General features: G+C 38.6%; 2 protein-coding genes across 5 annotated transcripts in view; one reads left to right on the top strand and one right to left on the bottom strand.

Moving 5' to 3' along the window:
* The first annotated feature begins 2,588 nt into the window (after positions 1-2,588).
* The window catches only part of ACTR8 (actin related protein 8), a 24,768-nt gene continuing 3,173 nt past the window's right edge, over positions 2,589-24,183 (top strand). The window contains exons 1-14 of one of the 4 annotated variants that reach the window (XM_030570218.1): positions 2,590-2,795; positions 4,031-4,201; positions 5,317-5,427; positions 5,660-5,764; positions 6,647-6,820; positions 7,594-7,687; positions 11,445-11,577; positions 11,952-12,105; positions 14,199-14,294; positions 15,654-15,794; positions 17,484-17,748; positions 18,129-18,292; positions 19,022-19,161; positions 20,766-21,042. In XM_030570218.1, coding sequence (XP_030426078.1) covers positions 2,673-2,795; positions 4,031-4,201; positions 5,317-5,427; positions 5,660-5,764; positions 6,647-6,820; positions 7,594-7,687; positions 11,445-11,577; positions 11,952-12,105; positions 14,199-14,294; positions 15,654-15,794; positions 17,484-17,748; positions 18,129-18,292; positions 19,022-19,161; positions 20,766-20,790 — 1,896 coding nt within the window. In that variant the 5' untranslated portion in view covers positions 2,590-2,672 and the 3' untranslated portion in view covers positions 20,791-21,042. Of the gene's footprint in view, positions 2,796-4,030; positions 4,202-5,316; positions 5,428-5,659; positions 5,765-6,646; positions 6,821-7,593; positions 7,688-11,444; positions 11,578-11,951; positions 12,106-14,198; positions 14,295-15,653; positions 15,795-17,483; positions 17,749-18,128; positions 18,293-19,021; positions 21,043-24,183 lie in introns of those variants that run through there. The other 3 variants (XM_030570219.1, XM_030570221.1, XM_030570220.1) reach the window with 3 other exon arrangements.
* The window catches only part of IL17RB (interleukin 17 receptor B), a 23,250-nt gene continuing 18,339 nt past the window's right edge, over positions 19,273-24,183 (bottom strand). Inside the window, 2 exon segments of the mRNA XM_030570227.1 lie at positions 19,273-22,083; positions 22,086-22,571. Coding sequence (XP_030426087.1) covers positions 21,935-22,083; positions 22,086-22,571 — 635 coding nt within the window. The 3' untranslated portion in view covers positions 19,273-21,934.

Below are 24,183 nucleotides of genomic sequence, written 5' to 3'. Positions count from 1 at the left end.
TCGGCAGATCATAACCTTTCCCCTGATACCTCACCCAGCCTGCTTTATATGCAAGATCACAATTCTATATAAATGAGGAATATGGGAGTTACAGGCCACTCCCCCAAGGTACAGAATATCACACACTGTACTTAGCCTTTAGATCTATGAATTGCTGTTTCCTTTGTTTAAAATGGCTGCTTTATGTAGTATAAATGCAAAATAGTAGAGCAAACAAAAACTTATTTTACCATTTATTTGTAGGTAAATGCCTGCTTCTTAGGGCAGGCAACTGGACTTACACATTTGCAAGACTGAAGGGAAGAAGTATTAGATGATGGACCAAACGAGTTTGAATGTTGTGAATGTGTATGTCTAATGGAAACTGCTCTGCAATTAAGCAGATAATGAAGTTGTGCTGGGAATTCCTTCTTCCAGGATCCAGTGTAACTGAAGTGCAGTGTTATTAAATGCACATGTTTTACTGTCTGTCTCAAAGCCTTTTTGTATAGTTTGTGAATATTTTCTTGTAGTGGCAAAGTAGTAAGCAAATATATTTGGCTTTGCAAAACATTGACTCTTTTCATCCTTGATTAATAAGAACCATTAAAATAATTCTGTTAATACAGTAAGTACGTTCATGACCAAAGAAAATTCATTCACATGACACTTTTTAGCATTTGGTATAGAAGATCACGCAAGGGGCAAACTTTAAGAAGGGGCATTTCTTGGCACATTTCAGATCTACTATTGTATCTTAAGATAAACTGACAGCATTTTCCTTTCCATTTCTTATATTTCTGCACTGGTCATTATGTAGCCTAAAGAACCTTTTACTATTTTTGAGACTTTTTTTCATGCAACTTTTTATACTGTTTCCTTTTCACACACCTGTTCGTGCCTACTAACTGGATATGCAGAATATTGATCTTCTAACACCTGTGATGGGCTAAACAACTTCTAGACTTCACCTGATGGGCTTGTCTACAGAATTAGTTAGTGGGCAGGGTGTGAATACACAGGGCACTAACTGGCAATGTGGGCCCTGCTACTTGCACCAAAAGTTCTGTAGTGCATTTTGACATACTCCCATTTTAAAATGCTACTTAGGCAGGAGCTCCATTGTGCTTGGTGCTGTTCAAACATGTGAAAAGCTTTTTCTTCACAGTGAAAACAGGCTAAAGAAGAAATACAGGTATATTACTATGTGTATTCATAGAGGGGGGAGGATAAAACTTCTCCCAGTTGTAAATTTTGTTCTTCCAATTTTTCCACTTTCATCTATATCCTCAGACTGAACATACTGACCATCTTGTTGTTTAGTTCCTGATTCAACATGTTCGTGTTCCTGTTGATTTCAAAGGGACTACTGATGAGCTCAGAGTTAGGAACACGTTTAAGTACCTGGCCAAATCAGGATCCGATGCTTTATATACTATTGTGGGATTTTTTATTAATTTTAACTTTTTTCTAAGCTTCTGAGGCAGTTAATTATTGTAACAACTGAAGCTGTAACTTAGAGTAGTATAAATTCATTGTTTATTTGATTATGCCATGGTCATCGAATGGCAAACGAGCCCTTCCTGTAGTTCAGAACTATGATTTATAGGCATTTAAAGCAAAGTTACTGTCTGTATTGGACTTCCTTTCTAGATTTCTTTTTAAACACCATCTCTTGTAACAAGAAAAACCTATTTCCTAGCATATCTATTGGTTTAGATGGAGATTATCCTTAAAAAAAAAAAAAAAAAAATCCTGTTAGTTGTCCATAAAAATAGCTTCCTTCCCACAATGGAAAACAGGTGGAGTGATACACAGCATGTACATAGTGAATGTTTTCATATTGCATAATGTGCACAGAATAACCATGCTTTTGGGGGAAATAAGCATAATATAAAAAAAAATATATGCAGTTTCTAAGAAAGGTAGCTTTCTACATTTGATGAGTTTTCTAAATAAATAGTATGTTTTCCTAAATAAATAGAATGGAGTATTCTTGACTTTTTGAAGGGATTAGACTTTGAACAGGTAAGAGCTGAGGGTTTGTGTGTGCAATTTCAAATAGCAAATGTTCCTAACTTGAAGGAAAGACATAATTTTCTAACTTCTTTGACACATACAGTTACAGGTGAATACCATCACCTGCCTTGCCCATAGAGTCCTGTTCTGTCCTTCAAGCTATAGTAGCATTGCATGTTCTGCTTCCAGAGATAAACGCTGCCAAGCTGTGACAGGGTGGTCAATGGGGATGTGGCAGTATCCGCCCTCTATCTCCTCACTGATCTTGCTCTGCAAACTATTCAGCCCTCGCAAAATTATAAATCGGGGGCGGGGGGAATGAAGGTGGAAATAATCATCGCTGTTACTGTGACAACTCAGTAACGGGGAGACGGTGACAGCTGGCCCGGGGGCTGCAGGAGGGAACTGAGACTGGGTTGGAGGAGGTGGGTGCCTTCAGGCTGTTCCCCCCTCAGTCGTGCATGTGCCCCGGGAGGGGGAGGCCTAAGCCGTTGCTGGAGCAATAGGCCAGGCCTAACTTCCCCCTGTGAACGCGGGCGGGGCGGGGGGAGGGCGCTGTGCCTGCTCGCCGAACCTCCCTTCCGGAGCGGGCGCGCTGCCGGTCGGCCTGTGTGCGGGCTCGGCCCGCGCGGACCTCGGCGCAGCTTGGCCGGCGGGGACCGGCGCAGGCGGCCATGACGCAGGCAGAGAAAGGAGAAGCGGAGAACGGGAAGGACAAGGAGCGGGACAAGGAGCGGGAGCAGCGCGGAGCCAAGCGGCCCATTGTCCCCGCCGCTGTGCCCGAGTCCCTGCAGGAGGTGAGCCCCGCTGGGCAGGTTAGACCGCCCGGCCCATCGCCCTGCGGCAGCTCCCCAGGCGAGTCACCTCAGCCTGCTGCCCTCGGGGCGCGGCTCCCCTTCCCCAGCCCCATGTCCTCTCGGGGCGCGGGTTCCCTCCTTCCGCCCCGCCCCCAGCTCCCTCCCGTCTCGGGGCGCGGCTACCCGCCTCCTGACCCAGTCCCCTCTCCCCTCGGGGCGCGGGTCCCCTCCTCCCCCAGTCCCCTCTCTCCTCATGTAGCTCATCCTTTCCACCCCGCAACACTGTATGTCACTCAGCTGTCTGGTCACCTCTGTTTCTCCCCTGCCGGCTGCTCCTTTTCCTCTCCGCTTCTCGCTGCTATCCCCTTGCTGCCCCCAGCGCGCCCCCCACTTTCTGCACGAGCAGCTCTCCTTTCTCCTCGCATTGCCCCTTCCCCGCTGAACAGGTGCTGCACCTTGTGCTAGCTGTGCCTCCTTCGCCTTGGCAGCTGCACCCGCATTCTCTGTAGGGAAGACCCCTGAGACGAAAGGGAAAGGGCTGCTCTAGGAATCCAAAGAGATTCCTTGTTGCCTTCTCTGGCCAGGACAGAAGAGGCTCAAAGGCTGCTAAATCATCTCGTTGTAAAGTTATTTTTAATCTTGCTTAGTTTGGGAAAACTTTGAACTGTGCTAGGTGATTATTTTTCCCTTCTCAAAGACTTTCCTCCCATGTGGGAAAGGAGCAAGCATCTCTCTTTCTGTTGTACCTGGGGTACTTCAAAATATGTGTCGGGGACATCCTCAGAACTGTGTAATTGGCATTGTCGATCTTATCCATGTTATATCCAGAACAGACATAAGTTATGAGCATCAGTTGTAAAGTTGTTTTGAGATATTAAAAGTTCAGCATTTGCCTGCATTGCACACACTTTGGCATCCTGAGACAAAATTTTCCTTTTGTACACTAGTGTGAAGCATTTTGTGAGTACCCCAGCTGGCTGCCTTTTTCCACCCCTGACTTGCATTTCAGTGGTTTTGTATGTATATAGATTAAGCACTTTGAAATCTTTGGGATAAAAGACACTACTTTATAATGTACATTTCTAACAACAGAGAGGGGATTCATTTGTAGAAGGCGGCATCTCATTTGAAGAAGTGACTGTAAACTCAGGAAGTTATTAGGGAATTATAGGCAGAAGTGGACTACACTTATGGACATGCATGTAGTATACTAATGTGTATTTCAATGTTTCCAGCAAATACAAAGCAACTTCATTGTTGTGATACATCCTGGATCAACAACTCTGAGAATTGGTAGAGCCACTGACACGCTTCCTGTTAGTACTCCCCATATCATTGCAAGAAGACAGAAACATCAAGGACAGCCTGTATACAAAGATAGTTGGCTTCTAAGAGATGGACTCAATGTAAGTGCCATGTTATTCAGAAATTGTAACAATTCAAGGCCAGCTAAAATTGACTATTGGTTGTGAATTGTGGGTTTCGTATTTTCCCTGTTGTTAAATTCAAACATACTTTTCTGAAGAAACACCATGGTGGTTTTAAACTAATGTCAAAAGAATGAAATAAAAGACCATCCAGTAAAAATTGTGACTAAACAACAAAGAAAATATATTAATAGGCGAAAATTTAGGTGAAATTGTTATTACTGGTGGTCAAGGTTACTGTTTGTATAAGCAGGTGCCACTCTCCTGAAGTTAACAGAATTGCACAATTTATGCTGTTGGAGCACCTCTGCTTGTTCTGAACACATTAAATGAAAAAATCATATGCACACATTACAAGCTCTTTAACGGATTTTCCTGTTTGCTCCCATCACGTTACATTCATGTTTTGGGAATGGTGATTGGAGTGAAATAAAGTTAAAATCTGATGATTTCATTTGCAGCATATTCATTCAAAATGATGTTTGTAATTTATTTAATACACTACGCAGTATAATCTCTTCTAAGAATATGATTGAATGAGCAAATTTAGTTTAAATAATTTAAATGTACACAGTGGTATTTATAATTTGAGTCTTTAATGTAAATTAATTCACCAAATTAGCATCTTCAATATTTTTAAATTTTATTTTCTGAACAGAGTATTATTTAGGGCTGGTCTACATGGGATGGGGAGCGAGCTAAGTTGGTCTAAGTTACGCAGCTTCAGCTATGAAAATAGCATAGCTGAAGTGGATGTACTTCACCGTGGTAAGTCGACTACTGACGCTCTCCTGTCGACTCTGCCGATGCTTCTCGTGCCAGAGTCGACGGGAGAGTGCTCAGTGGTCGATTTATCTCTTCTTCACTAATGTTAATGGAAAGACTCTAACTGACTTCAATTGTGTGTTTGGGCTTGTGAAACAAATGTGTTTTTTCCAAAAGTCAGTGTACATCATCTCTTGTCATTTAGTTACTATAGGGATCTCACATATTTTACTGACTGTCAGCATCAGTATTCATTATACAGAGTTGTATACTTTACCTGTATTTTTGAAGAGAGCTTTTTATGCTTGGTTGTTTTCTCTTTTTTTTAGAAACCTGAAAGTACTGAGCAAAGACAAAATGGCCTTAAAATGGTGGACCAAGCAATATGGTCCAAGAAGATGTCAAATGGTGCAAGGCGTATACCAGTGTCACCTGATCAGGTAACTCATTCATAATAGGTTAAAATGTTCTGTTATACAGTTGTTCAATTTGATGTCTTCTAAAGGGTAAAAGGAGAGCAGTTCATGCAACAGTAAGCAACAGATGTGCCTTGGCCATACAGAAGAGGAAAGTGCATTCTCAAAATGGGCCTTCAGTATATTTTTCCACTTGTGCATAAAATATGATTGGCAAAATATTTCCTAATAATGCATGACTTAATTTATATTACAGGCCCGATCATACAACAGACAGATGCGGCCGGCTATTCTAGATCACAGCTCTGGGAACAAATGGACAAATACGTCCCATCATCCTGAGTATCTGGTAGGAGAAGAGGTAGGAATTCACTTTCCCCTTGAAACAAGGTGCTAATGTCATCTTTTAATGCAAATATTTAAATTCACAATTTGATACAATATATATCAAAAGGCAAATTATCCTGAATATTCAAACAGTAGATGATGATGAAAACTCTAGCTGTGGGGGAGGGGCAAATCCTCTCAAAGAGGGTTCATGACCATTTAGTGTCATTTAGCATGACATGAAAATTCCCTAACCTGGAAAAAAATTAGAGTAAACTATAGTTCTTTTAAGAATCCTTTTCCTATATTGTTTTTTCCCCATACAAATAAAACATCAATGATTAATGCAAGAAACTTTTTAGTTAGCTGTTAATAAAAGTAATAGGTCAGATCCTCAGCTAGTGTGTAAATTAGCATTTTTTCATCAACTAAATTAAACTGTCCCATTGTGTATAGTGTACAGAAAAGGCAAGAAGTCAGTGACCAGATCAGCACATCGCATCATATGCCACATAATTTGTTAATTGATTATTTCAATACTTCACAGTGTTTTATTAAGCACTGTTTTTCTCTCTAATCTGGTTTAATACTTGAAATATGTTACCAACCACTCCATGGGATTCTTTCTATTGTTATGCATATTTAGATGATTTCTAGTTTCAGATCTTTAACTACTTACCCATTTTTTTCCTATTCTGTATTGGATTGTCCAATCATGCTCCCATTGCTGTAGTTGGAAAGGTCTTTCCATTTGAGAAGAGGTTACTTTTTAAAAGTATTGCAGTAGTGTGTAGGGGCCCCAATCCTGGATCAGGGCCAAGTGGTGCACTGTGTGTGTGCAATCTGTTGTATCAGCTACCGAACAGAACAAATAGTTAGCATTAATTATTAACCTTTCTTTCTCTTTTCTCTTTAGGCGCTATATGTTAATCCTTTAGATTGTTATAATATTCATTGGCCTATCCGAAGAGGACAGTTAAACCTTCACCCAGGGCCTGGCGGCTCCCTTACTGCAGTACTAGCAGATCTTGAAGTTATCTGGTCGCAAGTAATACAAAAATATTTGGAAATACCACTGAAAGACTTAAAGGTGAGCTTGTGATGACTGTCTGTTCAGCTGAGTTAAGTTTATACTACACCCACATGTGAAGCCTCTTATTTTAACTCCATCTCTTGCATCGTATGGAGAGTTCCAGAAGGTGTCAACTAAAGAGCCACCTAAGATATCTTAATCTTGCCGCTGACAAGATCAGCCTTTCGGTAAATTCTGTCCCCCAGCGTGCATAGCTCCCATGGACTTTACTTGGAGTTGTGTGCACTTATCTGAGGGCAGCATTTGGTACTGAAACTTTAAAAGTAAGTTGGATTGTCTCTGAAAATTCAAATTCATAAAATATTTCACTTCATTGTTTTGTGTTCATAGGTTGATTAGAGTTGTTAAGGGACTGAGGTCTAGAATCACAGAGTCTAAGGCCAGAAGGAACCACCAGATCATCTACTCTGACCTGCACATCACAGGCCACCAACAGCACATCCAGGCTAAACCCTGCTTAATTGTTCTTACTGAGCAGGTGGCTTTTCTTGTGTCTGCCATGTTATGGCATGAAATGTTTTTAAACATTTCTTAAGCTCCTATAAATACAGACATTGGATACCACATTGAACTCAATTTTTAAATGATGAAAATAAATGTTTTTTTACATAACCACTCTTTCTCCAGTCATTCTGCTTCTTCTCAGTGCCTTTACATCTGTATTTTTTCAGTAGTATACTATGGGGCATCTAGCATTCTAGCACATAGGAAGGAATTATTTTGAACTCTACATTGATTTGAAACTGCCCTTAATTTTCTTTTGTCTTCAGTATTACAGATGCATTTTACTAATACCAGACATCTATAATAAACAACATGTGAAAGAACTCGTACATATGATCCTAATGAAGATGGGCTTTTCAGGTAAAAGTGAATAAGTGAGCATTTAATATTAATTTGTATAGCTTAAGGATTTTTTTAAAGGCATCTGATTCCTGAGCCTGACCCGCTTTCTATTCTGAGACTGGTACCCCTGGCCTCTTGCCAGTCACTATTGCAACTCTTGTCTCTCTTGGCGGGGCTAAGTAGTAGGCCAGCATTACGGCAAGTTACTCATGCTCTTTGTTTACTTGTTAAAAGACCAAACTGATCACTTCAGGTGAGGCTTGTTCCCCACCAACCTACATAAAGTAAATCATAAAGCAGCTCTTAAATTGGGATATCTTGCATGGTAACACTGATGTCTGAAGCCTCAGTGCCGTCTTATTGCTATTCCATTTTAGTGATGGATGAAGTGCCAATGCAAACCCCTTCAAGGTTTCAAATAAAAGGTCTATATATAAATGCAAGGTGCTGTTATTCTCCATTTCACTGATGGATTGTACAAAAGTAGTATCTGAATGACCTAAATATTTACACTCGAAGCAGGGGAAGATTTTTAAAAAATGTTTATAAAGTACATTGATTTCTGAACTGTTGAATTGTTTGCGCTTTAATGTTTTTTTTTCCCCTAGTTTGAAAGTCCTTTCTTTTTATAGGAAATTGGGAAATTTATTTCCCTTTCAGTTCATAAAGCTAACAAACTTTCTATATAATGTGGTGGGGGTTTTTTGAAAGTCCAAGACTCGCTTTGTGTCACATTATATTTTGTTTATTAGAGTTACCATGGCACTGGCAGTGTAAATTGCTGTATGAACAGAGTGCTTAAGTTTAAACTTATCAAACAGTCCTTGCAGGAGCCAGAAAATTCACTTCTGTGTTAGGCACTTAAAGCTCTTAAATAGATTTGAAAGATCAAAAGAAAGGCCTAGAAAGTAGAAGCAAATAAGTTTTATACAGTAGTTAACATGCAAAATGATAAAATGTGGTTAGTTGCAAGCCATTAGAGCAGGGATTTTCAAACTGGGGGTTGTGACCCTTTAGGGGCTTGCAAGGTTATTACATGGGGGATTGCGATCTGTCAGCCACCACCTCCAAACCCTGCTTCACCTCCAGCATTTATAATAGTGTTAAATATTAAAAAAAAAGTGGTTTTAATTTATAAGGGGGGTCGCACTCATAGGTTTTCTGTGTGAAAGTTTAATACTAATACTAAAGTTTAAGAGTCACTGCATTAGAGCATATATATATATATATATATATATATATATATATATATATATATATATATATATCTCCTTGTGCACCTTTTATGTTTAATATCCTTTATTGTTTATGATTCCTGAGCATTCTCTCAGCAACAAATAGTTTCTTCTTCCTTGTTGGACAGCAGTAGTATGAACTTGCTTAGCCTTTTCTGTATCTGATAAAGAACATTCATTAAGATAAAAGGAAGGGACCTTCTATCTGAAAGGTTTAAGTGGGTGAGAGGAAAACAACCAGCAGAAGAAATACATGTATATGAATTAAATTGATTTACTGCTTCTTTGTAAGATGAAATAGCCAGTTAGGTCCCTTCCTCACTTTACAGGTGTTTTCTAACTCAGACCTGTAGCTTTTGGTTAGAAGGTCTTACTCTTAGGGTTGCATACCCTAATGAGGAGAATACTACATGTTTAATGGTATGTGGAAAGAAAAAATGTTTGTTCTTTGACTGTAGAGGCTTATGTCTACATTGTAATGCATACAGGAAAAAGTAGCAACATACAAGAGGCTGAGAGACATTTTTTTTTCAATTCTTCCAAACTTTCCTCCTGTTCCTCCAAGCCTGTTTGATGACAAAGTTTAAAAAAAATTAAAGCCTCCATTTTTAGTTTTTCTTTGGCTAAGTCTGATGGATTGAACAGTGTATGTAAGGGTGCATGAGTATGAAACACTGGAAAGTTATAGAAGTTAAAATAGCGACATCTCCACTTGAGGGTGCCATTTCCTAAACATTAACACAGTGTTGAGCTTAACTAATTACTGAATGTAACTACTAAACTCCGTGTCTTCTATTTAAAAGGCCTACATTTAAATTTAGTCCTTATATATTGGTCTACAAACTACTTGCCTAAAATGAGCAATTTTCTTCCTTCAGAGTTCAGAAGAAGGGGATTTGAAGGGAGTCTTTGTTTAGTACTCTACAAGTGAAAGTGTATGGCGGGGGTGTAAACATGAAGAAAATGTTTGTGAGGGATGAAAGTGGGTTGAAGGGGATGCACAGAAGTATGGTATCAAACCTTGTTTATCCATTTAAAGAACTTACTCAAAACTTAAAAAGGAAACGACTGGATTAAAACCAGAAATGAGAGAAAAATGCCTTTCCTATGTGACATAGAGGCCCATTGGTGGCTCACTACTCTGTGCCAGCAACTCTTGTCAGGCCTGACGTACTCAGTATACGCCAATTCACTGTTGTCATAATCTGTGTCTAAAAGGTGTCATGTGAGGTGTATGCAAACTGGTAACATGCTGATTATAAGAGTTATAAATACATACTAGAATTATGTTCTTCAAATGTGTTTGGCAAGCAATGTATAAACCTAGTCAGCCTTAAACAAAGGAATATGTATTTGTATGTCTCACCAGCCTGATCGTCAGGAAGGGACGAGGAAGGTACATTTACAAACAAGATAAACATAGCCGTCAATTTAGCAAGTGAGTTAGATAGCCTTTTAACTATCACAATGAGAGAAGACTGCAAAAATTAACAGTTCCCTGGTGGAAACAGCAAGCAGAGTCCCCAGCATGGCTTCTTGCCTTCTGAAGCAAGGTTATTGAATTTTAGAAGATATAAGCAAGGACAGGTAGCCATTTTAGCATCCATCCCTTGAGGGAATGAAGGGGCCAGAGTTTGTGAAATCACAGAACTTTGATGTTTCAGGTAAGAGGGCTGAAATCTCTGGGATCTGAGTATAGATGAGAAAACTGCTTAGGCAAAGATTGTAACTTGCTGAAATGGTTTTAGAAGCATATTGTTACTTTTGTTTATTTGTAACCATTTCTATCCTTATTCCTATTTGATTTCACTTAAACCTAAGACTTTTTGTTAGCAAATGTTTTACTATAAACCAGTGCAGTGCTTTGATTGAAATAAGTTTCTCGAACCCCAGTTAAAGTAATGAGCTGCTGTTTACTTTCTTTTTAAAGGAGCAGAAAACTTCTATGACTGTTCCAGGAGAGGTGGACACCACAGGGCAGACAATATGGAGAAATTTGGGGCTGGGGGAATGTTGGGCTCACCCTGCAAAAAGTAACTGGGTGGTGGAAGCCAGGTGTGACCTGCATGCTTGTAGGCTGGCTGTTGGTCTCAGGGCCGTGAACCACAGCAGCTTAGCACTTAAGGCACTCAGGGTTGCAGGATAGTTGGTGACATGACCCCCTTCAGGTCTGGGTTGAACCTCACAGTGTCACATCCTGCTACTGGTAATTGAAGCCCTTTAATACCCACTACAAAATTAAGGTTAATGTTAGGTCCAGATTCTTTCCGAAACCCATAAAAGCAAGGAAATTTTCAATGTAGACGTCCACTTCATCCTTAATTTATCTTTCCCAAAGGCTTAAAAGATCTCTTCACCAGTGGGAAGGTGAAAAATTTTCCTGGCAAATGTGGCTGTTTTGCACAATTTAAACTTTCAATACAGGATTAGGACCTCAGTGTTACATATTTTAAAAATCTACTACACAAAAACTAAGTATTTACTTTAAATGTCTGGAGCTTGGTTTAAAACCAGACTTAATCTTCCTCTCATATTTTTAGGTATAGTGGTCCATCAGGAGTCGGTCTGTGCTACTTTTGGAAGTGGCTTAGGTAGTGCATGTATAGTAGACGTAGGCGATCAGAAGACAAGTGTTTGCTGTGTAGAGGATGGAGTTTCACACCGTAACACCCGGTAATTTTTTCTTTATAAGCAAAATTACTACAAAACTACTAATGAGGGTGGGATGGAGATGTTTTATCTTACATTACTTGTTTTTAAAGTAAAAAGGATTTATTAGTAGATATGCATAAGGGCAACACCTTATTAGTGTGGTTAATTGTTTTTTGGTTTAATACTTAGGACTTTCACAACAGGAGCATCCCATTCTACTGTATGATCCATATTAGAGAGTTCTTGCTTCTGTAAAGAGAGTGGGAGCTGGCCCTATGTGCTATGTAAACTATGTGAACAATATTGTCCATTTTCGTTTTTAGGCTGATACATAATGTTAGCTCTGGGCAAAGTGAATAAATTAATGTTCATCTGTTTCTTTCTCTTTTTTTTAGGTTGTGCCTTGCATACGGTGGATCTGATGTATCAAGGTGTTTTTACTGGCTTATGCAGCGAGCTGGGTTTCCTTACAGGGATTGTCAGTTAGCTAATAAAATGGACTGCCTTCTCCTTCAGCACTTAAAAGAGACATTTTGTCATTTAGACCAGGTGGGGAAAAAGTCTTAAGCTTGAATTGTTGATTGTACATGACAGTTTTTGGAACAATGATTATCTTGTCTTCCTGAGTTGGGTGAGGATTTTCTTGTGCATTGTTAGTAATTAATTAATTCCCCATTAATATAAAGTATACTTAAAAGGCTTCTAATGTTAGTATCCAGTTGTAGCATCAAATGATCTTGCTGTATTTGTGCATAAAACATTTCACTGTCCTATAACTATGATACCAGGCAGTTGTATCTAAATGCTTGCATTTAGATACAAAATATTTGCACATATACATCTCAAAAGGTGTTTGCCATTTCCACATTTAAGAAATCAACAAAAGTTTAAAACACTTCTGTCATGGTATAAACCCCCACTCTGAACCTTAGCATCCAAAAGATGGGGTACCAGCATGAATTCCTCTAAGCTCAATTACCAGCTTAGTACTTGTAGCGCTGCCACCAACCAGGAATTCCAGTGCCTGGTACACTCTGGTCCCCCCAAAACCTTGCCCGGGGACCCCCAAGACCCAGACCCTCTGGATCTTAACACAAGGAAAGTAAACTCTTTCCCTCACCGTTGCCTCTCCCAGGCTTCCCCTCCCTGGGTTACCCTGGAAGATCACTGTGATTCAAACTCCTTGAATCTTAAAACAGAGAGGAAAATCCACCTTCTCCCTCTCCCAAACTCTCCCTGAGAGAGAAAGTAATCCTAACACAGAGAGAAATTAACCTCTCTCTCCCCCTACCCTCCTTTCTCCCCACCAATTCCCTGGTCAATCCAGACCCAGTCCCCTGGGGTCTCACCAGAATAAAAAAACAATCAGGTTCTTAAACAAGAAAAGCTTTTAATTAAAGAAAGAAAAACAGTAAAAATTATCTTTGTAAATTTAAGATGGAATATGTTACAGGGTCTTTCAGCTATAGACACTAGGAATACCCTCCCAGCCTAAGTATACAAGTACAAATTAAAATCCTTTTAGCAAAATACAAATTTGAACTCCTCCCAGCCAAATACACATTTGCAAATAAAGAAAACAAACATAAGCCTAACTCACCTTATCACCTAGTACTTACTATTCTGGACATATAAGAGACTGTATCAGGGAGATTGGAGAGAAACCTGGTTGCACGTCTGATCACTCTCAGAACCCAGAGAGAACAACAAACCAAAATCTAACAGCACACACAAAAACTTCCCTCCCTCAAGATTTGAAAGTGTCCTGTCCCCTGATTGGTCCTCTGGTCAGGTGACAGCCAGGCTCACTGATCTTGTTAACCCTTTACAGGCAAAAGAGATATGAAGTACTTCTGTTCTATTAACTCTTACTTATCTGTTTATGACAACTTCCAACTCCACATATTTTTCCTGGAGTTCAAAAACACAAGCAGAGATTTTCCTTTGAGAAGATGGAGGGGTTGGTGTAGCCACTTTACAACTTAGATTTATGGCTCTGATAACACACATTACATTCTTTTCTTACACTTTGGCCTGTAGTTAAAACATGCATGTCTGACATGGTTTGTCTTCTTGATATTGCTTGTCTTTGAAAGATGGAAGCAGAAAGCTATAGGAATTTCTTTGATTAGCTTTAATATTTTGTAACATCACTAACTAAACATATTCACTGTTATGTTTCCAAACATTCTGGCTATAACATACTTGTAGCTATGTCTTAATTTTCAGTAAAGGTGCAAACAAGTTAAAATAATTTTATTAATATAATTTTTGCATCACTATTGAGTGCTCCCCACAGCAAGCTTCTTGCTGAGCTTCTTCCATGTGGTTCAGTTAATCCTCTGGGTGGTTGAGTCACATAGTTCCCATGTTCCTACAACAGGATCCGCTAACATGAGATTCCAGTACCCAAGCACAGCCATGTTGACTTCAGTGGGAATCTGCATGCAGAAAGGGCTGCATTAGCAGATCCTGTTGCAGGACAAAGGCTTTGGAAAACAAGAAATACAAACAAAATTCAGATTCATAAGTGAGTTTCATTATTTTTTTTGTCTTGATGAATACAATTAAAAAGCTTTGAGAGAGTAATCTTAGACTGTACAGAATTGATTACCTTTGTTGCCATATTCCATTAAAAATAGGATATTTCTGGACTGCAAGACCATGAGTTCCAGATTCGTCATCCAGACTCTCCAGCCTTATTATACCAGTTCCGATTAGGGGATGAAAAACTACAGGTAAATTCAAAATGTGTGTGCACAATAATAAAACCTGGTGACAAAGTCAGGCTGGACAGCTGCAGGAGAATACTTAAAGGCCGATATATTAGCCCTAGAATGTTACAAGCCCTTTTTCCTGTAAGTGGAGAAGGGGTTACCTCAGGTCAATCAGGGACACCTGAATCCAATTAAGGGCTGTCTGAGGCCTTTAAAAACCCCTCCTCTGGGAGAGCAAAAGAGGAAAGACTGACACCCCAGGGCAACCAACTGGATGACACCTTGCTCCAGCGAGGGGGGCAGTGAAAGGTACCTCCCTAGGGTTTTTGTTCAAGAGACTGTTTCCTTTTGTTTGGTGGAAAATCACCCCTTAAGCCAACTCTCAGGCCTACCCTGAAAATACAACCAAGGGAGCACAGAAGGGGGAAGGCATACCCTGACTGAGTGGGGCTGATTACCCCAGGCCTGCCATCACAACAGGGGGGAAACGCTAAGTCTGGCAAGAGAAAAGAGGTGCCTTTCCACAGCTTTAAGAATGGCCATACTGGGTCAGACCAATGGTCCATCTAGCCCAGCATCCTGTCTTCTGACAGCAGCCAATGCCAGGTGCTTCATAGGGAATGAACGGAACAGATAATCATCATGTGATCCATCCCCTGTCTCCCATTCCCAGCTTCTGGCAATAATATACTGAGGACTCATACCTGTCACTATCCTTCCACAGCATATGCCCCCTTGTCCAGTACTCCATAGAATGCTTTACTAAGCTGCCTCTTACTGTGTCACATTTTACTGGATGTACCCTACAAAGGTTGTATGCTTTAACAGTACTTATGGGCACTTGGTTAAAAACTGTTAAAATCAATTTGCTACAGATTGAAGCATCTCTAATGCATCACTGGTGACCATCTCATTACCTCTCTGGCTTGTGGCTAATACCACTTAAGTATCTGACATGTCCTTGTATCTGTGGACCTACTTTCTATACCTGATGAATGCTGATACAAGTTTTTTTTCATGTCTCACTACTATGACTTTTTGTAATACACTTGCAATGCTGATGAACACTAGTTGACAGTCTGATACCACATTTAAAATATATATATAATATGCATGTGTACGTACGTGTGTTTGTGTTTTTGTAATGGTTTACAACTCTTTTTAAAGAGGACTCAGATATTTCTCCCAGTTAAAAGGCTATTTGAAACAAAGTAGTAATCTGTTGATTCTGAAGCATGAGACACTTTACAATTGTAAATCCATTAAAAGATATTAGGCTTTATTTTAAAAAGAATATTTCTTAATGGACAAACATTGAACTTGAAAAATATTTGTTTAAACAGAAGATTGTATTAAACTTTTTCATCTTTCACTACCCAGGCTCCAATGGCTCTGTTTTATCCAGCAACTTTTGGAATTGTTGGGCAGAAAATGACATCTTTGCAACACAGGTCACAAGGTGACCCAGAGGATCCTCATGATGAACATTATCTGTTAGCTACCCAAAGTAAACAAGAGCAGGTGTGTTAATGTTTAGTTTTCACAGAAAACTACCATTTACCCAGGAATTAATATAATTATTGCCTTTGTGTGTTTCTCCCACCATTGAAAAGAAGCTCTCTCTTAGTTGAGAGATGTCAGCTGTTCTGTATCCAAAGCATTACAGAACAGGCTTTAGGCAGGGAAGTGAAGAATAACGTATCCACTAGAGACAAAGGAGGCAGCTTATGTAGGGCAAAATGTAATTACCCATCTTAGAATTTGGCCAGAATACTGAAGCTAATGCAGTTTTGCAGAAATTGCCATGAAGTTTTTACCAACTACACCTACTCAGGATTTCTGTCTTTTACATCTCATCTGAAAGGCAGCATCTTTAGCATGCTTTGTAATAATTATAGAAGGTTAGTTTTATAATTATGTGCTAAATGTCACTCTTGGCCTGAGTAATGGAGACATTCAGCACATCTTTTTGTAGTAAATGAAATCTCTCAATTTGCATTTCTATTTCACAAAGACTTATTAAAAAACCTTTTTACAGTGAATTATGAATTTAAATTATTATACAGCACTTCATAAATATTAAATAATGGGAATAATTAAAAATGTGCACAAATCCTTTGTAAATGTAAAACTTATGGAGTAAAAAAATTAGCTGATTTGTAGCAGGCAAATGTATAGGATTTTGTATTAATTGAAGGCGAATCTACAGAGTTTTTGTACTATTAAAACTATATGGGTTTAGAAAATGTAGTGGGAATAATGACTTGTCTACACTTGAAACACTATGATGGCATCGCTGCAGCACTGCAGTCTAGACACTTATCTATGCTAACTGGAGGGGTTCTCCTGTCAGTGTAGGTCGGGGTTGGCAACCTTTCAGAAGTGGTGTGCCGAGACTTCATTTATTCACTCTAATTTAAGGTTTTGCATGCCAGTGATATAGAAAGAGATCTTATAAAAATGTTAAAATATATGTCTATAATATACAACTAAACTACTGCTGTATGTAAAGTAAATAAGGGTTTTAAGATGTTTAAGAAGCTTCATTTAAAATGCAGAACACCCCCCCCCCACCCCCGGAGCAGTGGCCAGGACCCGGGCAGTGAGAGTGCAACTGAAAATCAGTTCGCGTGCTGCCTTTGGCATGCGTGCCATAGGTTGCCTACCCCTGGTGTAGGTAATCCACCTTCCCGAGAGGCAGTAGTGAGGTCAACAGGAGAATTCATCCATCAACCAAGCACTGTCTACATGGGGCCTTAGGTCTGTTTAACTATGTCACAAATCCGACCTAGTTTTCTAGTGTAGACCAGGTCTAAATTAAACTGATATAAGCACCTCTTACACAAGTATAACTGTATCCACACTAAGGGGTTATACTGCTTTAACTGTAGATAAAGTCCCATAGATAAAACTTCTATATTTGTAGAAACTACATTATGATTTTATGCCATGATACCCATTTGAAATGTTTGATGGACTTCAAAAATGAGTTTGTTTTTTTTAAAAGTTGTGGTTTAGAATAATACTTGTATAGGGTGGAAATGCAACATTCAACAGTTCTTTTTGGTAAGCTAAAAAGAAGCAAAAGAAAAATTAGTGCTATATTTTTGAGTCATTAGAACACTGTTCCTATGCCAAAGCAACCTGTGAGGATTTGAAATGAATTTTTTAAATTATTAAATTAAATTACTAATTTATTTTGTTTTTAAGTCTGCAAAAGCTACAGCTGATAGGAAGTCCATGTCCAAGCTTGGTGGATTTGAGGGAGACTTGCGTGGCCAGTCCTCAGACATTTCAGAGAGGATTTATCCACAAGAAGTGGAACTGGGATCCTCTCAGAGTGATTGTATAATAGCTGGAAATGAGTCTGAGGAACCCCTAGCAGCACACATGTCCAGGAAAACCGCTATATCCCAGTTTGAAGGCAAAGCATTAGGCCTTGACAAAGCCATTCTTCATAGTATTGACTGCTGTGGTAAGAACTATATTTGCTATAATACTGTAATTAGATCCCAATCACTTGGTCCAGATTAATATCAAATTCCAACATCTTTCATTACCTTATAGAAACTAGAATTCTCTCCTTTAGCTTTGTTGTCTAGAAAATTAAATTGCTGTACTGTCTCTCATTTCCAGTGCTATATGAAAGCCCATTTTTGTTAAATATCTTCATGCTGTTAGTAACTGAGAAATGTCTGCTCCTATAATAACTTTAACTAATCCTAACTACTTTGACTTTTATGCAGTTTTTCATAATCCAAGTTTAGGTAGTATTAGCACTTCAGTTTTGTTTATTTTGTGTTTTTTATATATATATATATATATATATATATACACACACTCCTATCATTCCAGCCTCTGATGATACCAAAAAGAAGATGTATAGTTCTATCTTAGTAGTGGGAGGAGGTCTGATGTTTCATAAAGCTCAAGAATTTCTTCAGCACCGAATTCTCAACAAAATGCCTCCTTCTTTCAGAAGAGTTGTTGAAAATGTAGAAGTCATTACAAGACCTAAGGTATGATGTTAATGAAGCTGAATTAGTGAACTATTCATAGACTATTTGGAATCTAAAGGTTTAAAAAATAAAATAAAAATTATTTCAGAACTATCACAGTTCAGTTACATGTTATGGGAGACCTGAGATCAGATTGTTTTTTTCAGATCACTATACTATGAGCTTCCACTACAGATATATGTATCTGGAAGTAGAATGACTAGTTATAGTAGTTTTACAATTGATAGATTATCACTAATTGCTTCTTTCAGAATAAGAAACTTAACCAACAGCTAGTAAAGTTAGTTTTAGGAAAAGGGACTCGGAGTGGCCATGAGGAATATGGTGAAAGATAACTAATCCTGTCTTCTTGTCAGTAACTTGAGTTGACATTAGCAAAGAAGGAAGAGTAAGAAATATAGCAGGATGCATAGTATTGAGTGTAAATAATATTTGGCATTAATCATCTAAATTTCTAAAACCAAACTATTTAAGTATTCAATAGTTTTACTCACGGGGCTTGATTTTCCTCGTTGATACACTGTAAAATCAGTGACTTCCAAGTTCCTTAATAAATTAAACACGGGGAAAATACTTAAGGTTATCACACAAAAATGTTGGGGGAAATTGTTGGCCTGATTTTCAAAGGTGCTGAGTGAACTTCCATTAAATTAAATGGGAGCTGCCGGTATTTAGTACCTCTGAAAATCAGATCCATAATTTTTATGCAATGCTTGTTCTTAATTTTAGGATATGGATCCACGCTTGATTGCATGGAAAGGCGGTGCAGTTTTGGCCTGTCTGGATACAACCCAGGAACTATGGATATATCAGCGAGAATGGCAACGCTTTGGTGTCCGAATGTTACGGGAGAGAGCTGCATTTGTGTGGTAATCTAACAAGATTAGAATGGAACCTCAATTTAATAGAATATTACTTTTCAAAATTATCCTGTTGTCCAAAGCAAGCTCATTTCTCCTGCTTGTGGTTTTTTTTTTTAATGTGCTAGTTTTTGGCTGAGGTTTTTGAGAAGAACCTGAATTAGGTGCCAAAATCCTACTGAGTCAAAAGGGAAGTAAGTGCCTAAAATGCATGGGCAACTTTAAAAATCCCAGTTTTTGGCTTTTTACATACAGATTCTGTGCATATGGGTGCTCCTGCTTTATCCAAATAAATTATAAACAGTTATGTCACAAGTGAAACTTAAAGCTGCACATCATTGAAAAGCTATGTATAAAACAGTAAAGTGGCATATAGACATACATGCGTTTGAAAATAAGTAACATTATACTGAGTGATTTGGTCTTAACTTTAGAAGCAGTAAGTCTAGACCTGGAAGCTTTTAAAGGAAAATTGTGGTGCTTCTTAATAGGACTGATTTAAAATGTAATATAAAACCATTAAGACCAGAACCCCGTGTAAAAGTGAAATTAAGTACCATTGAGGAACAAAGTAAGTATCTTAACACAGCTTTTTCTTTCTGTTTGATCTTCATGAATTTTATTTAATGCAATATTACTGCTCACACTTTTTTCGTTCTTTAGAAAAGAATCCATGTAATAAGTTTTTGTCCATATAAATATACAAAGTTCTGGTGGTTACAAATACTTGGAGAAGTTTAATGAAAAATATGGAAAAAATAAACACAAGATACTAAACATTTAACAGGGATGATATGTGTAACACTAAAACGAGTAGCAGCTTACAGCTACTCGTCCTAGTGGTGTGTTTTCTTCCAGAATCGATGCTAACTTCAAAGAGAAAAAGACCACTTCTCTATGACAATTGAAGCTGTTTCTCACCTATTTTCTTGCATGTTTTCTGTCAGGAAGACTTGTCAACATCCAAAACCACCGACAGTTATTGGCTCCTCCCTCTCCCCCCTTAAAAATATCTCCAAAACACTGCATCTGAGTCAGCACACCCGTGTTTAGCGCTATCACAGTAAAGGCAGCAGGAGCTCACGTTTGACAGATAGCCCTTATTCACACAGAAGGATGGAGAGGACCATGAAGCTGAAATGCTTCTCACTACTATCCACTGCTTAGACAGGCAAAAAAGACTTACACTAACTGTAAAAAGTCATCAAATGTTATCTGAAGTGACAATTTTGAAATCTCCAGCTCACCCACAGTAATACCACCCCACTATTGTTAATCCCACCCTGGAACTATTTGATGGCAACATTCCGCATTATGGGGGAATATGCCCAGACCATTCCTGCACTGCTAGCGCGTAGTTTGTTGTGGCTTATCCCACCCTGTCCGTTATAACAATCAATGCTAGACTATAAATATAAACATCAGAGGGATACTTCCAGCATTTTAGTGACTACCAAGAAGGCATCTTCTTTTTAAAAAAAAAGAAAAATTGTTTTTAAGAGCTAATTTTCTTAAGTGTTCTGGGAAAATGCATTAATGTTAAAACATTGGTGTAATCTTAAACCAAAAGCAGTGAGCTATATCTGTGTACCTTTCCTGTACATTTGTTGCAGGCAGCTGAAGACAATCTATCTCTGACTTTTTTCGTCCCAAGCTACTGGAAGCATAACCAAGGAATACCCAATCTGGTATCTTTGTCCAAGTTAAATATTGTTGCTAGTTTTGCTGTAACAAGAAGGGTCCACAAATCTAACTGTATAAAACAATTATTTAATTTTTATAAATGTGGTCGCTGAACTGTATTACAGAAAATGTACATATGTACAGAGATCGTATTTGGATTTCATAGTCTTCAACTGGGTTCTGTACAATAAACATTTCATAATTCCATATGGTCATCAGTGAGGGCTGACTTGTACATATGACAGATGATTTCATGAACCAAACAGGAGTATTAATGGCCTATCCAGTTGTTCCCTTCTTTTAGTCAGTCAGGGTGGGAAACAAGTGTTGCTTCTTAAATACACTTAAGTTCCTTAGAAGTTGAGCATCAGACACTCCAAGAAGAGAACTGCTATAACTATTATATAAATGTATTAAATCCTTTATTTACACTACAAAACTTACTCAGACACAAATTTATCATATAGGAGTATAATAATCTTGTAGCATTATCATGTCCAGAGGAGGACATGAAGTTTTAGTTACAATTAAATCCAATTAGCAGATCAAGGGAAAAAACCTGCTAACATATGCACAAGATAAATTTAAACAATCTTATGAAACACAGAAAATGGTAATTTTTCTCCTCTCATCAGAAAGTGATTCAAAATATTTTCCCTTCATGTTTTAATTTACCTGTTTTTCTCCTTTTTTAGAATGTATTTTAAACATAAGACCAAATCATGTCCCAAAGGCTGTAGGGCCATTAATTTTTTAAAAGTTGGTTTTATTTTCCAAATACAATATGGTAACAATGATAATTCCATATCAAATTGACAATACCTATCTTTTCATTGTATACTCTTTTCTGTAATTCTAAAAACTAGCTTTATAATTAAATGACTAGCTTTAAATATTTCTTCATAATTATATAAAGGAATTTACAGTACACTGGTGAATAGGTGGCTACCTCTCCTATGTAAACTTTTATAGCTTCAGTTTCTCTTAACTGATTTTTGCCCTGATCCTGCAATTAAGCAGTGAAAAGGCTGAAAGTAAAGCTTGTTTTATCCAGAATTAATTTCACCAAAGTAAACTCATTTCAAATCCATCAAGTGCCTTACAAAATCATATTCAACTGCTGCTGAGACCGTGTCGATATTGTAGAACATAATATATTGTATTCCTCAGTTTGTATACATTTGGTGGTAGGGCTCCAACCACATACTAATTTTCTATTTGTGCCATGGGCCTGCCTATCTGAACTAGATCTCTACAAAAGATGTCAGTGTCCTTCATAAGACAATATTTTGGACAGCTGTTGAGAGCACTTGGGAGAGTGTCTTTTGAATTTATTTCATTAAAAGAAACCACCATGTATTTGCGCAGAGAAGATATATTTTTCATATCACTGCAGAAGAAGTTAAATGCAAGAGTGAACATACACTCAGAGTTATCTTTGTGGTTTCCTATGCTTTCATGGCAAACAGCATCACAATCAGTAATGCTATAGCTTGAGCTGAGAAAAATTATCTTATCTGCAATTTCTTTCTGAACAGCAAGCCATTGTACTGGGCCTTGTTCAGCAATTCTCCTTTTCTGCCACACATCGATAATGACATCACTTTGACAGTGCTTTTGCAGAAATTCAGCAAAAGCCAGGACTGTATGCTGAAAACACACTTCTTTTGGATAGATAACCAGTACTTTAACCGGTTGTTGTAGCTCTGCACGATGGAAGAATATTTTCTTTGTATCTGTTAATTAAAAAAACCATATACTGTATTGAATTTAAACATTTTTAGCAGCAAATAAAATCAACATTTGAATGACTTCCTAACTAGCTGGGGAGGAGTTATGTACTTGTAAAAAAAATTTATTCCAGAAGGTTCATTTTTAAAAGGTTATATTATGCAAGTCAATCACTAAATCAGGGCCTGGCAACCTCTGGCATGCGGCCCGCCAGGGTAAGCAGCCAGGCCAGTTTGTTTACCTGCCGCGGCCACAGGTTCAGCTGATCATGGCTCTCGCTGTCTGCAGTTTGCTGCTCCAGGCTAATGGAGGCTGCAGGAAGCCGCAGCCAGCACATCCCTTGGCCTGCACCGCTTCCTGCAGCCCCCATTGGCCTGGAGCGGCAAACTGCAGCCAGTGGGAGCCGCGATTGGCTGAACCTGTGGACGCAGCAAGTAAACAAAGTGGCCCATCCTGCTGGGGTGCTTACCCTAGTGTGCCATATGCCAAAGGTTGCTGATCCCTGTACTAAATCAACCCTCATTTTGACTCCAAACACCCTCTACTAGGAAACTGCTGACACTGGTTGTCAAATTAGTCAGTGTGTCCCCATGAACCAATGCTGAAAAGAGACTGACAAAACAGTTTTTACTACTACGAGACAGTACAGGTTCCATTGTGTCCCAGTCACCTTTCTTTAATAGTGCTGGAAACAGTTTTGTGCCATTTAATGTAAAACTGTCCTCACTCTGAAAACATCAATGTTAATTTTCAGAACTCAATGATATAGAATTTTTTTTTGGCTAATTTAGTTCCTCGTTTTGAGGATGTGGTTTAAAATTGTCTCGCTGACAATAGGTGGAGTCTTTTTTTCAGATTCATGCATTTGTTTCTACTTGATGGCCATGATTTCTAAAGCAAAGGAGAGAGGAAGTGTAATAAAACAGTGCTGAAATAAAGTGTATGCTGCCTACACAATGAGTATCCAAGAGCTAGTCTAGGTATTTGTCAAAGGGTATAATTTCCAGCTAAAACCAAAGATGATCACTTTAGTAAGAACCATATCCCCAATTTTGTTTCTCTGTATTTTAGAAACTTAATTCTAGTAGGCAAAGTATAGGATGGAAACTAGGAAGTCTAAGAGGGAAATTAGCCAAAGAACCTCTCAGTATAGCTGAAGCAGGAAGATTACATGAAAATGGGTGGGTTTGCTGAACTACCCAAGAGCTAAGAGGGAGGATTTGAGGAGAACAAAGCCATTGCAGAGACATTAAATAGTTTCTTTGCTTCATTCTTCACCACAGAGGATGCTGGGGAGATACCCACTCTTTTCAGATAATAAAGATGAGATGCCGTCTAAAACCAAGGGGTTAGGAGGTGCTGAGCAAACTAAGATGAGCAGCAAAAAATTACCAGGACCTGATGAGCAAAGAGTTCTGAATGAGGATTCAAGGGGCTAACAAAAAATAGGCACTAGGTACTGTATCAGAAGACTGGAAGGTAGTAAAATGGTGTGCCTATTGTGACCGACCCAGACCAGTAGGGTACAGGAGTCTGGTAGAGGGCAAATATACTAGTTCCTGGATGAGCAGTTTTCTATTCCCTGAGTGACCAGAGCAGGGGCTGTACTAGAGTAAT

The sequence above is a fragment of the Gopherus evgoodei genome, chromosome 7 (assembly GCF_007399415.2).
Source record: "Gopherus evgoodei ecotype Sinaloan lineage chromosome 7, rGopEvg1_v1.p, whole genome shotgun sequence".
Taxonomy (NCBI): Eukaryota; Metazoa; Chordata; order Testudines; family Testudinidae; genus Gopherus; species Gopherus evgoodei.
Note: the sequence above shows the minus strand (reverse complement) of the source record. Positions and strands in the feature narration are given on the sequence as shown.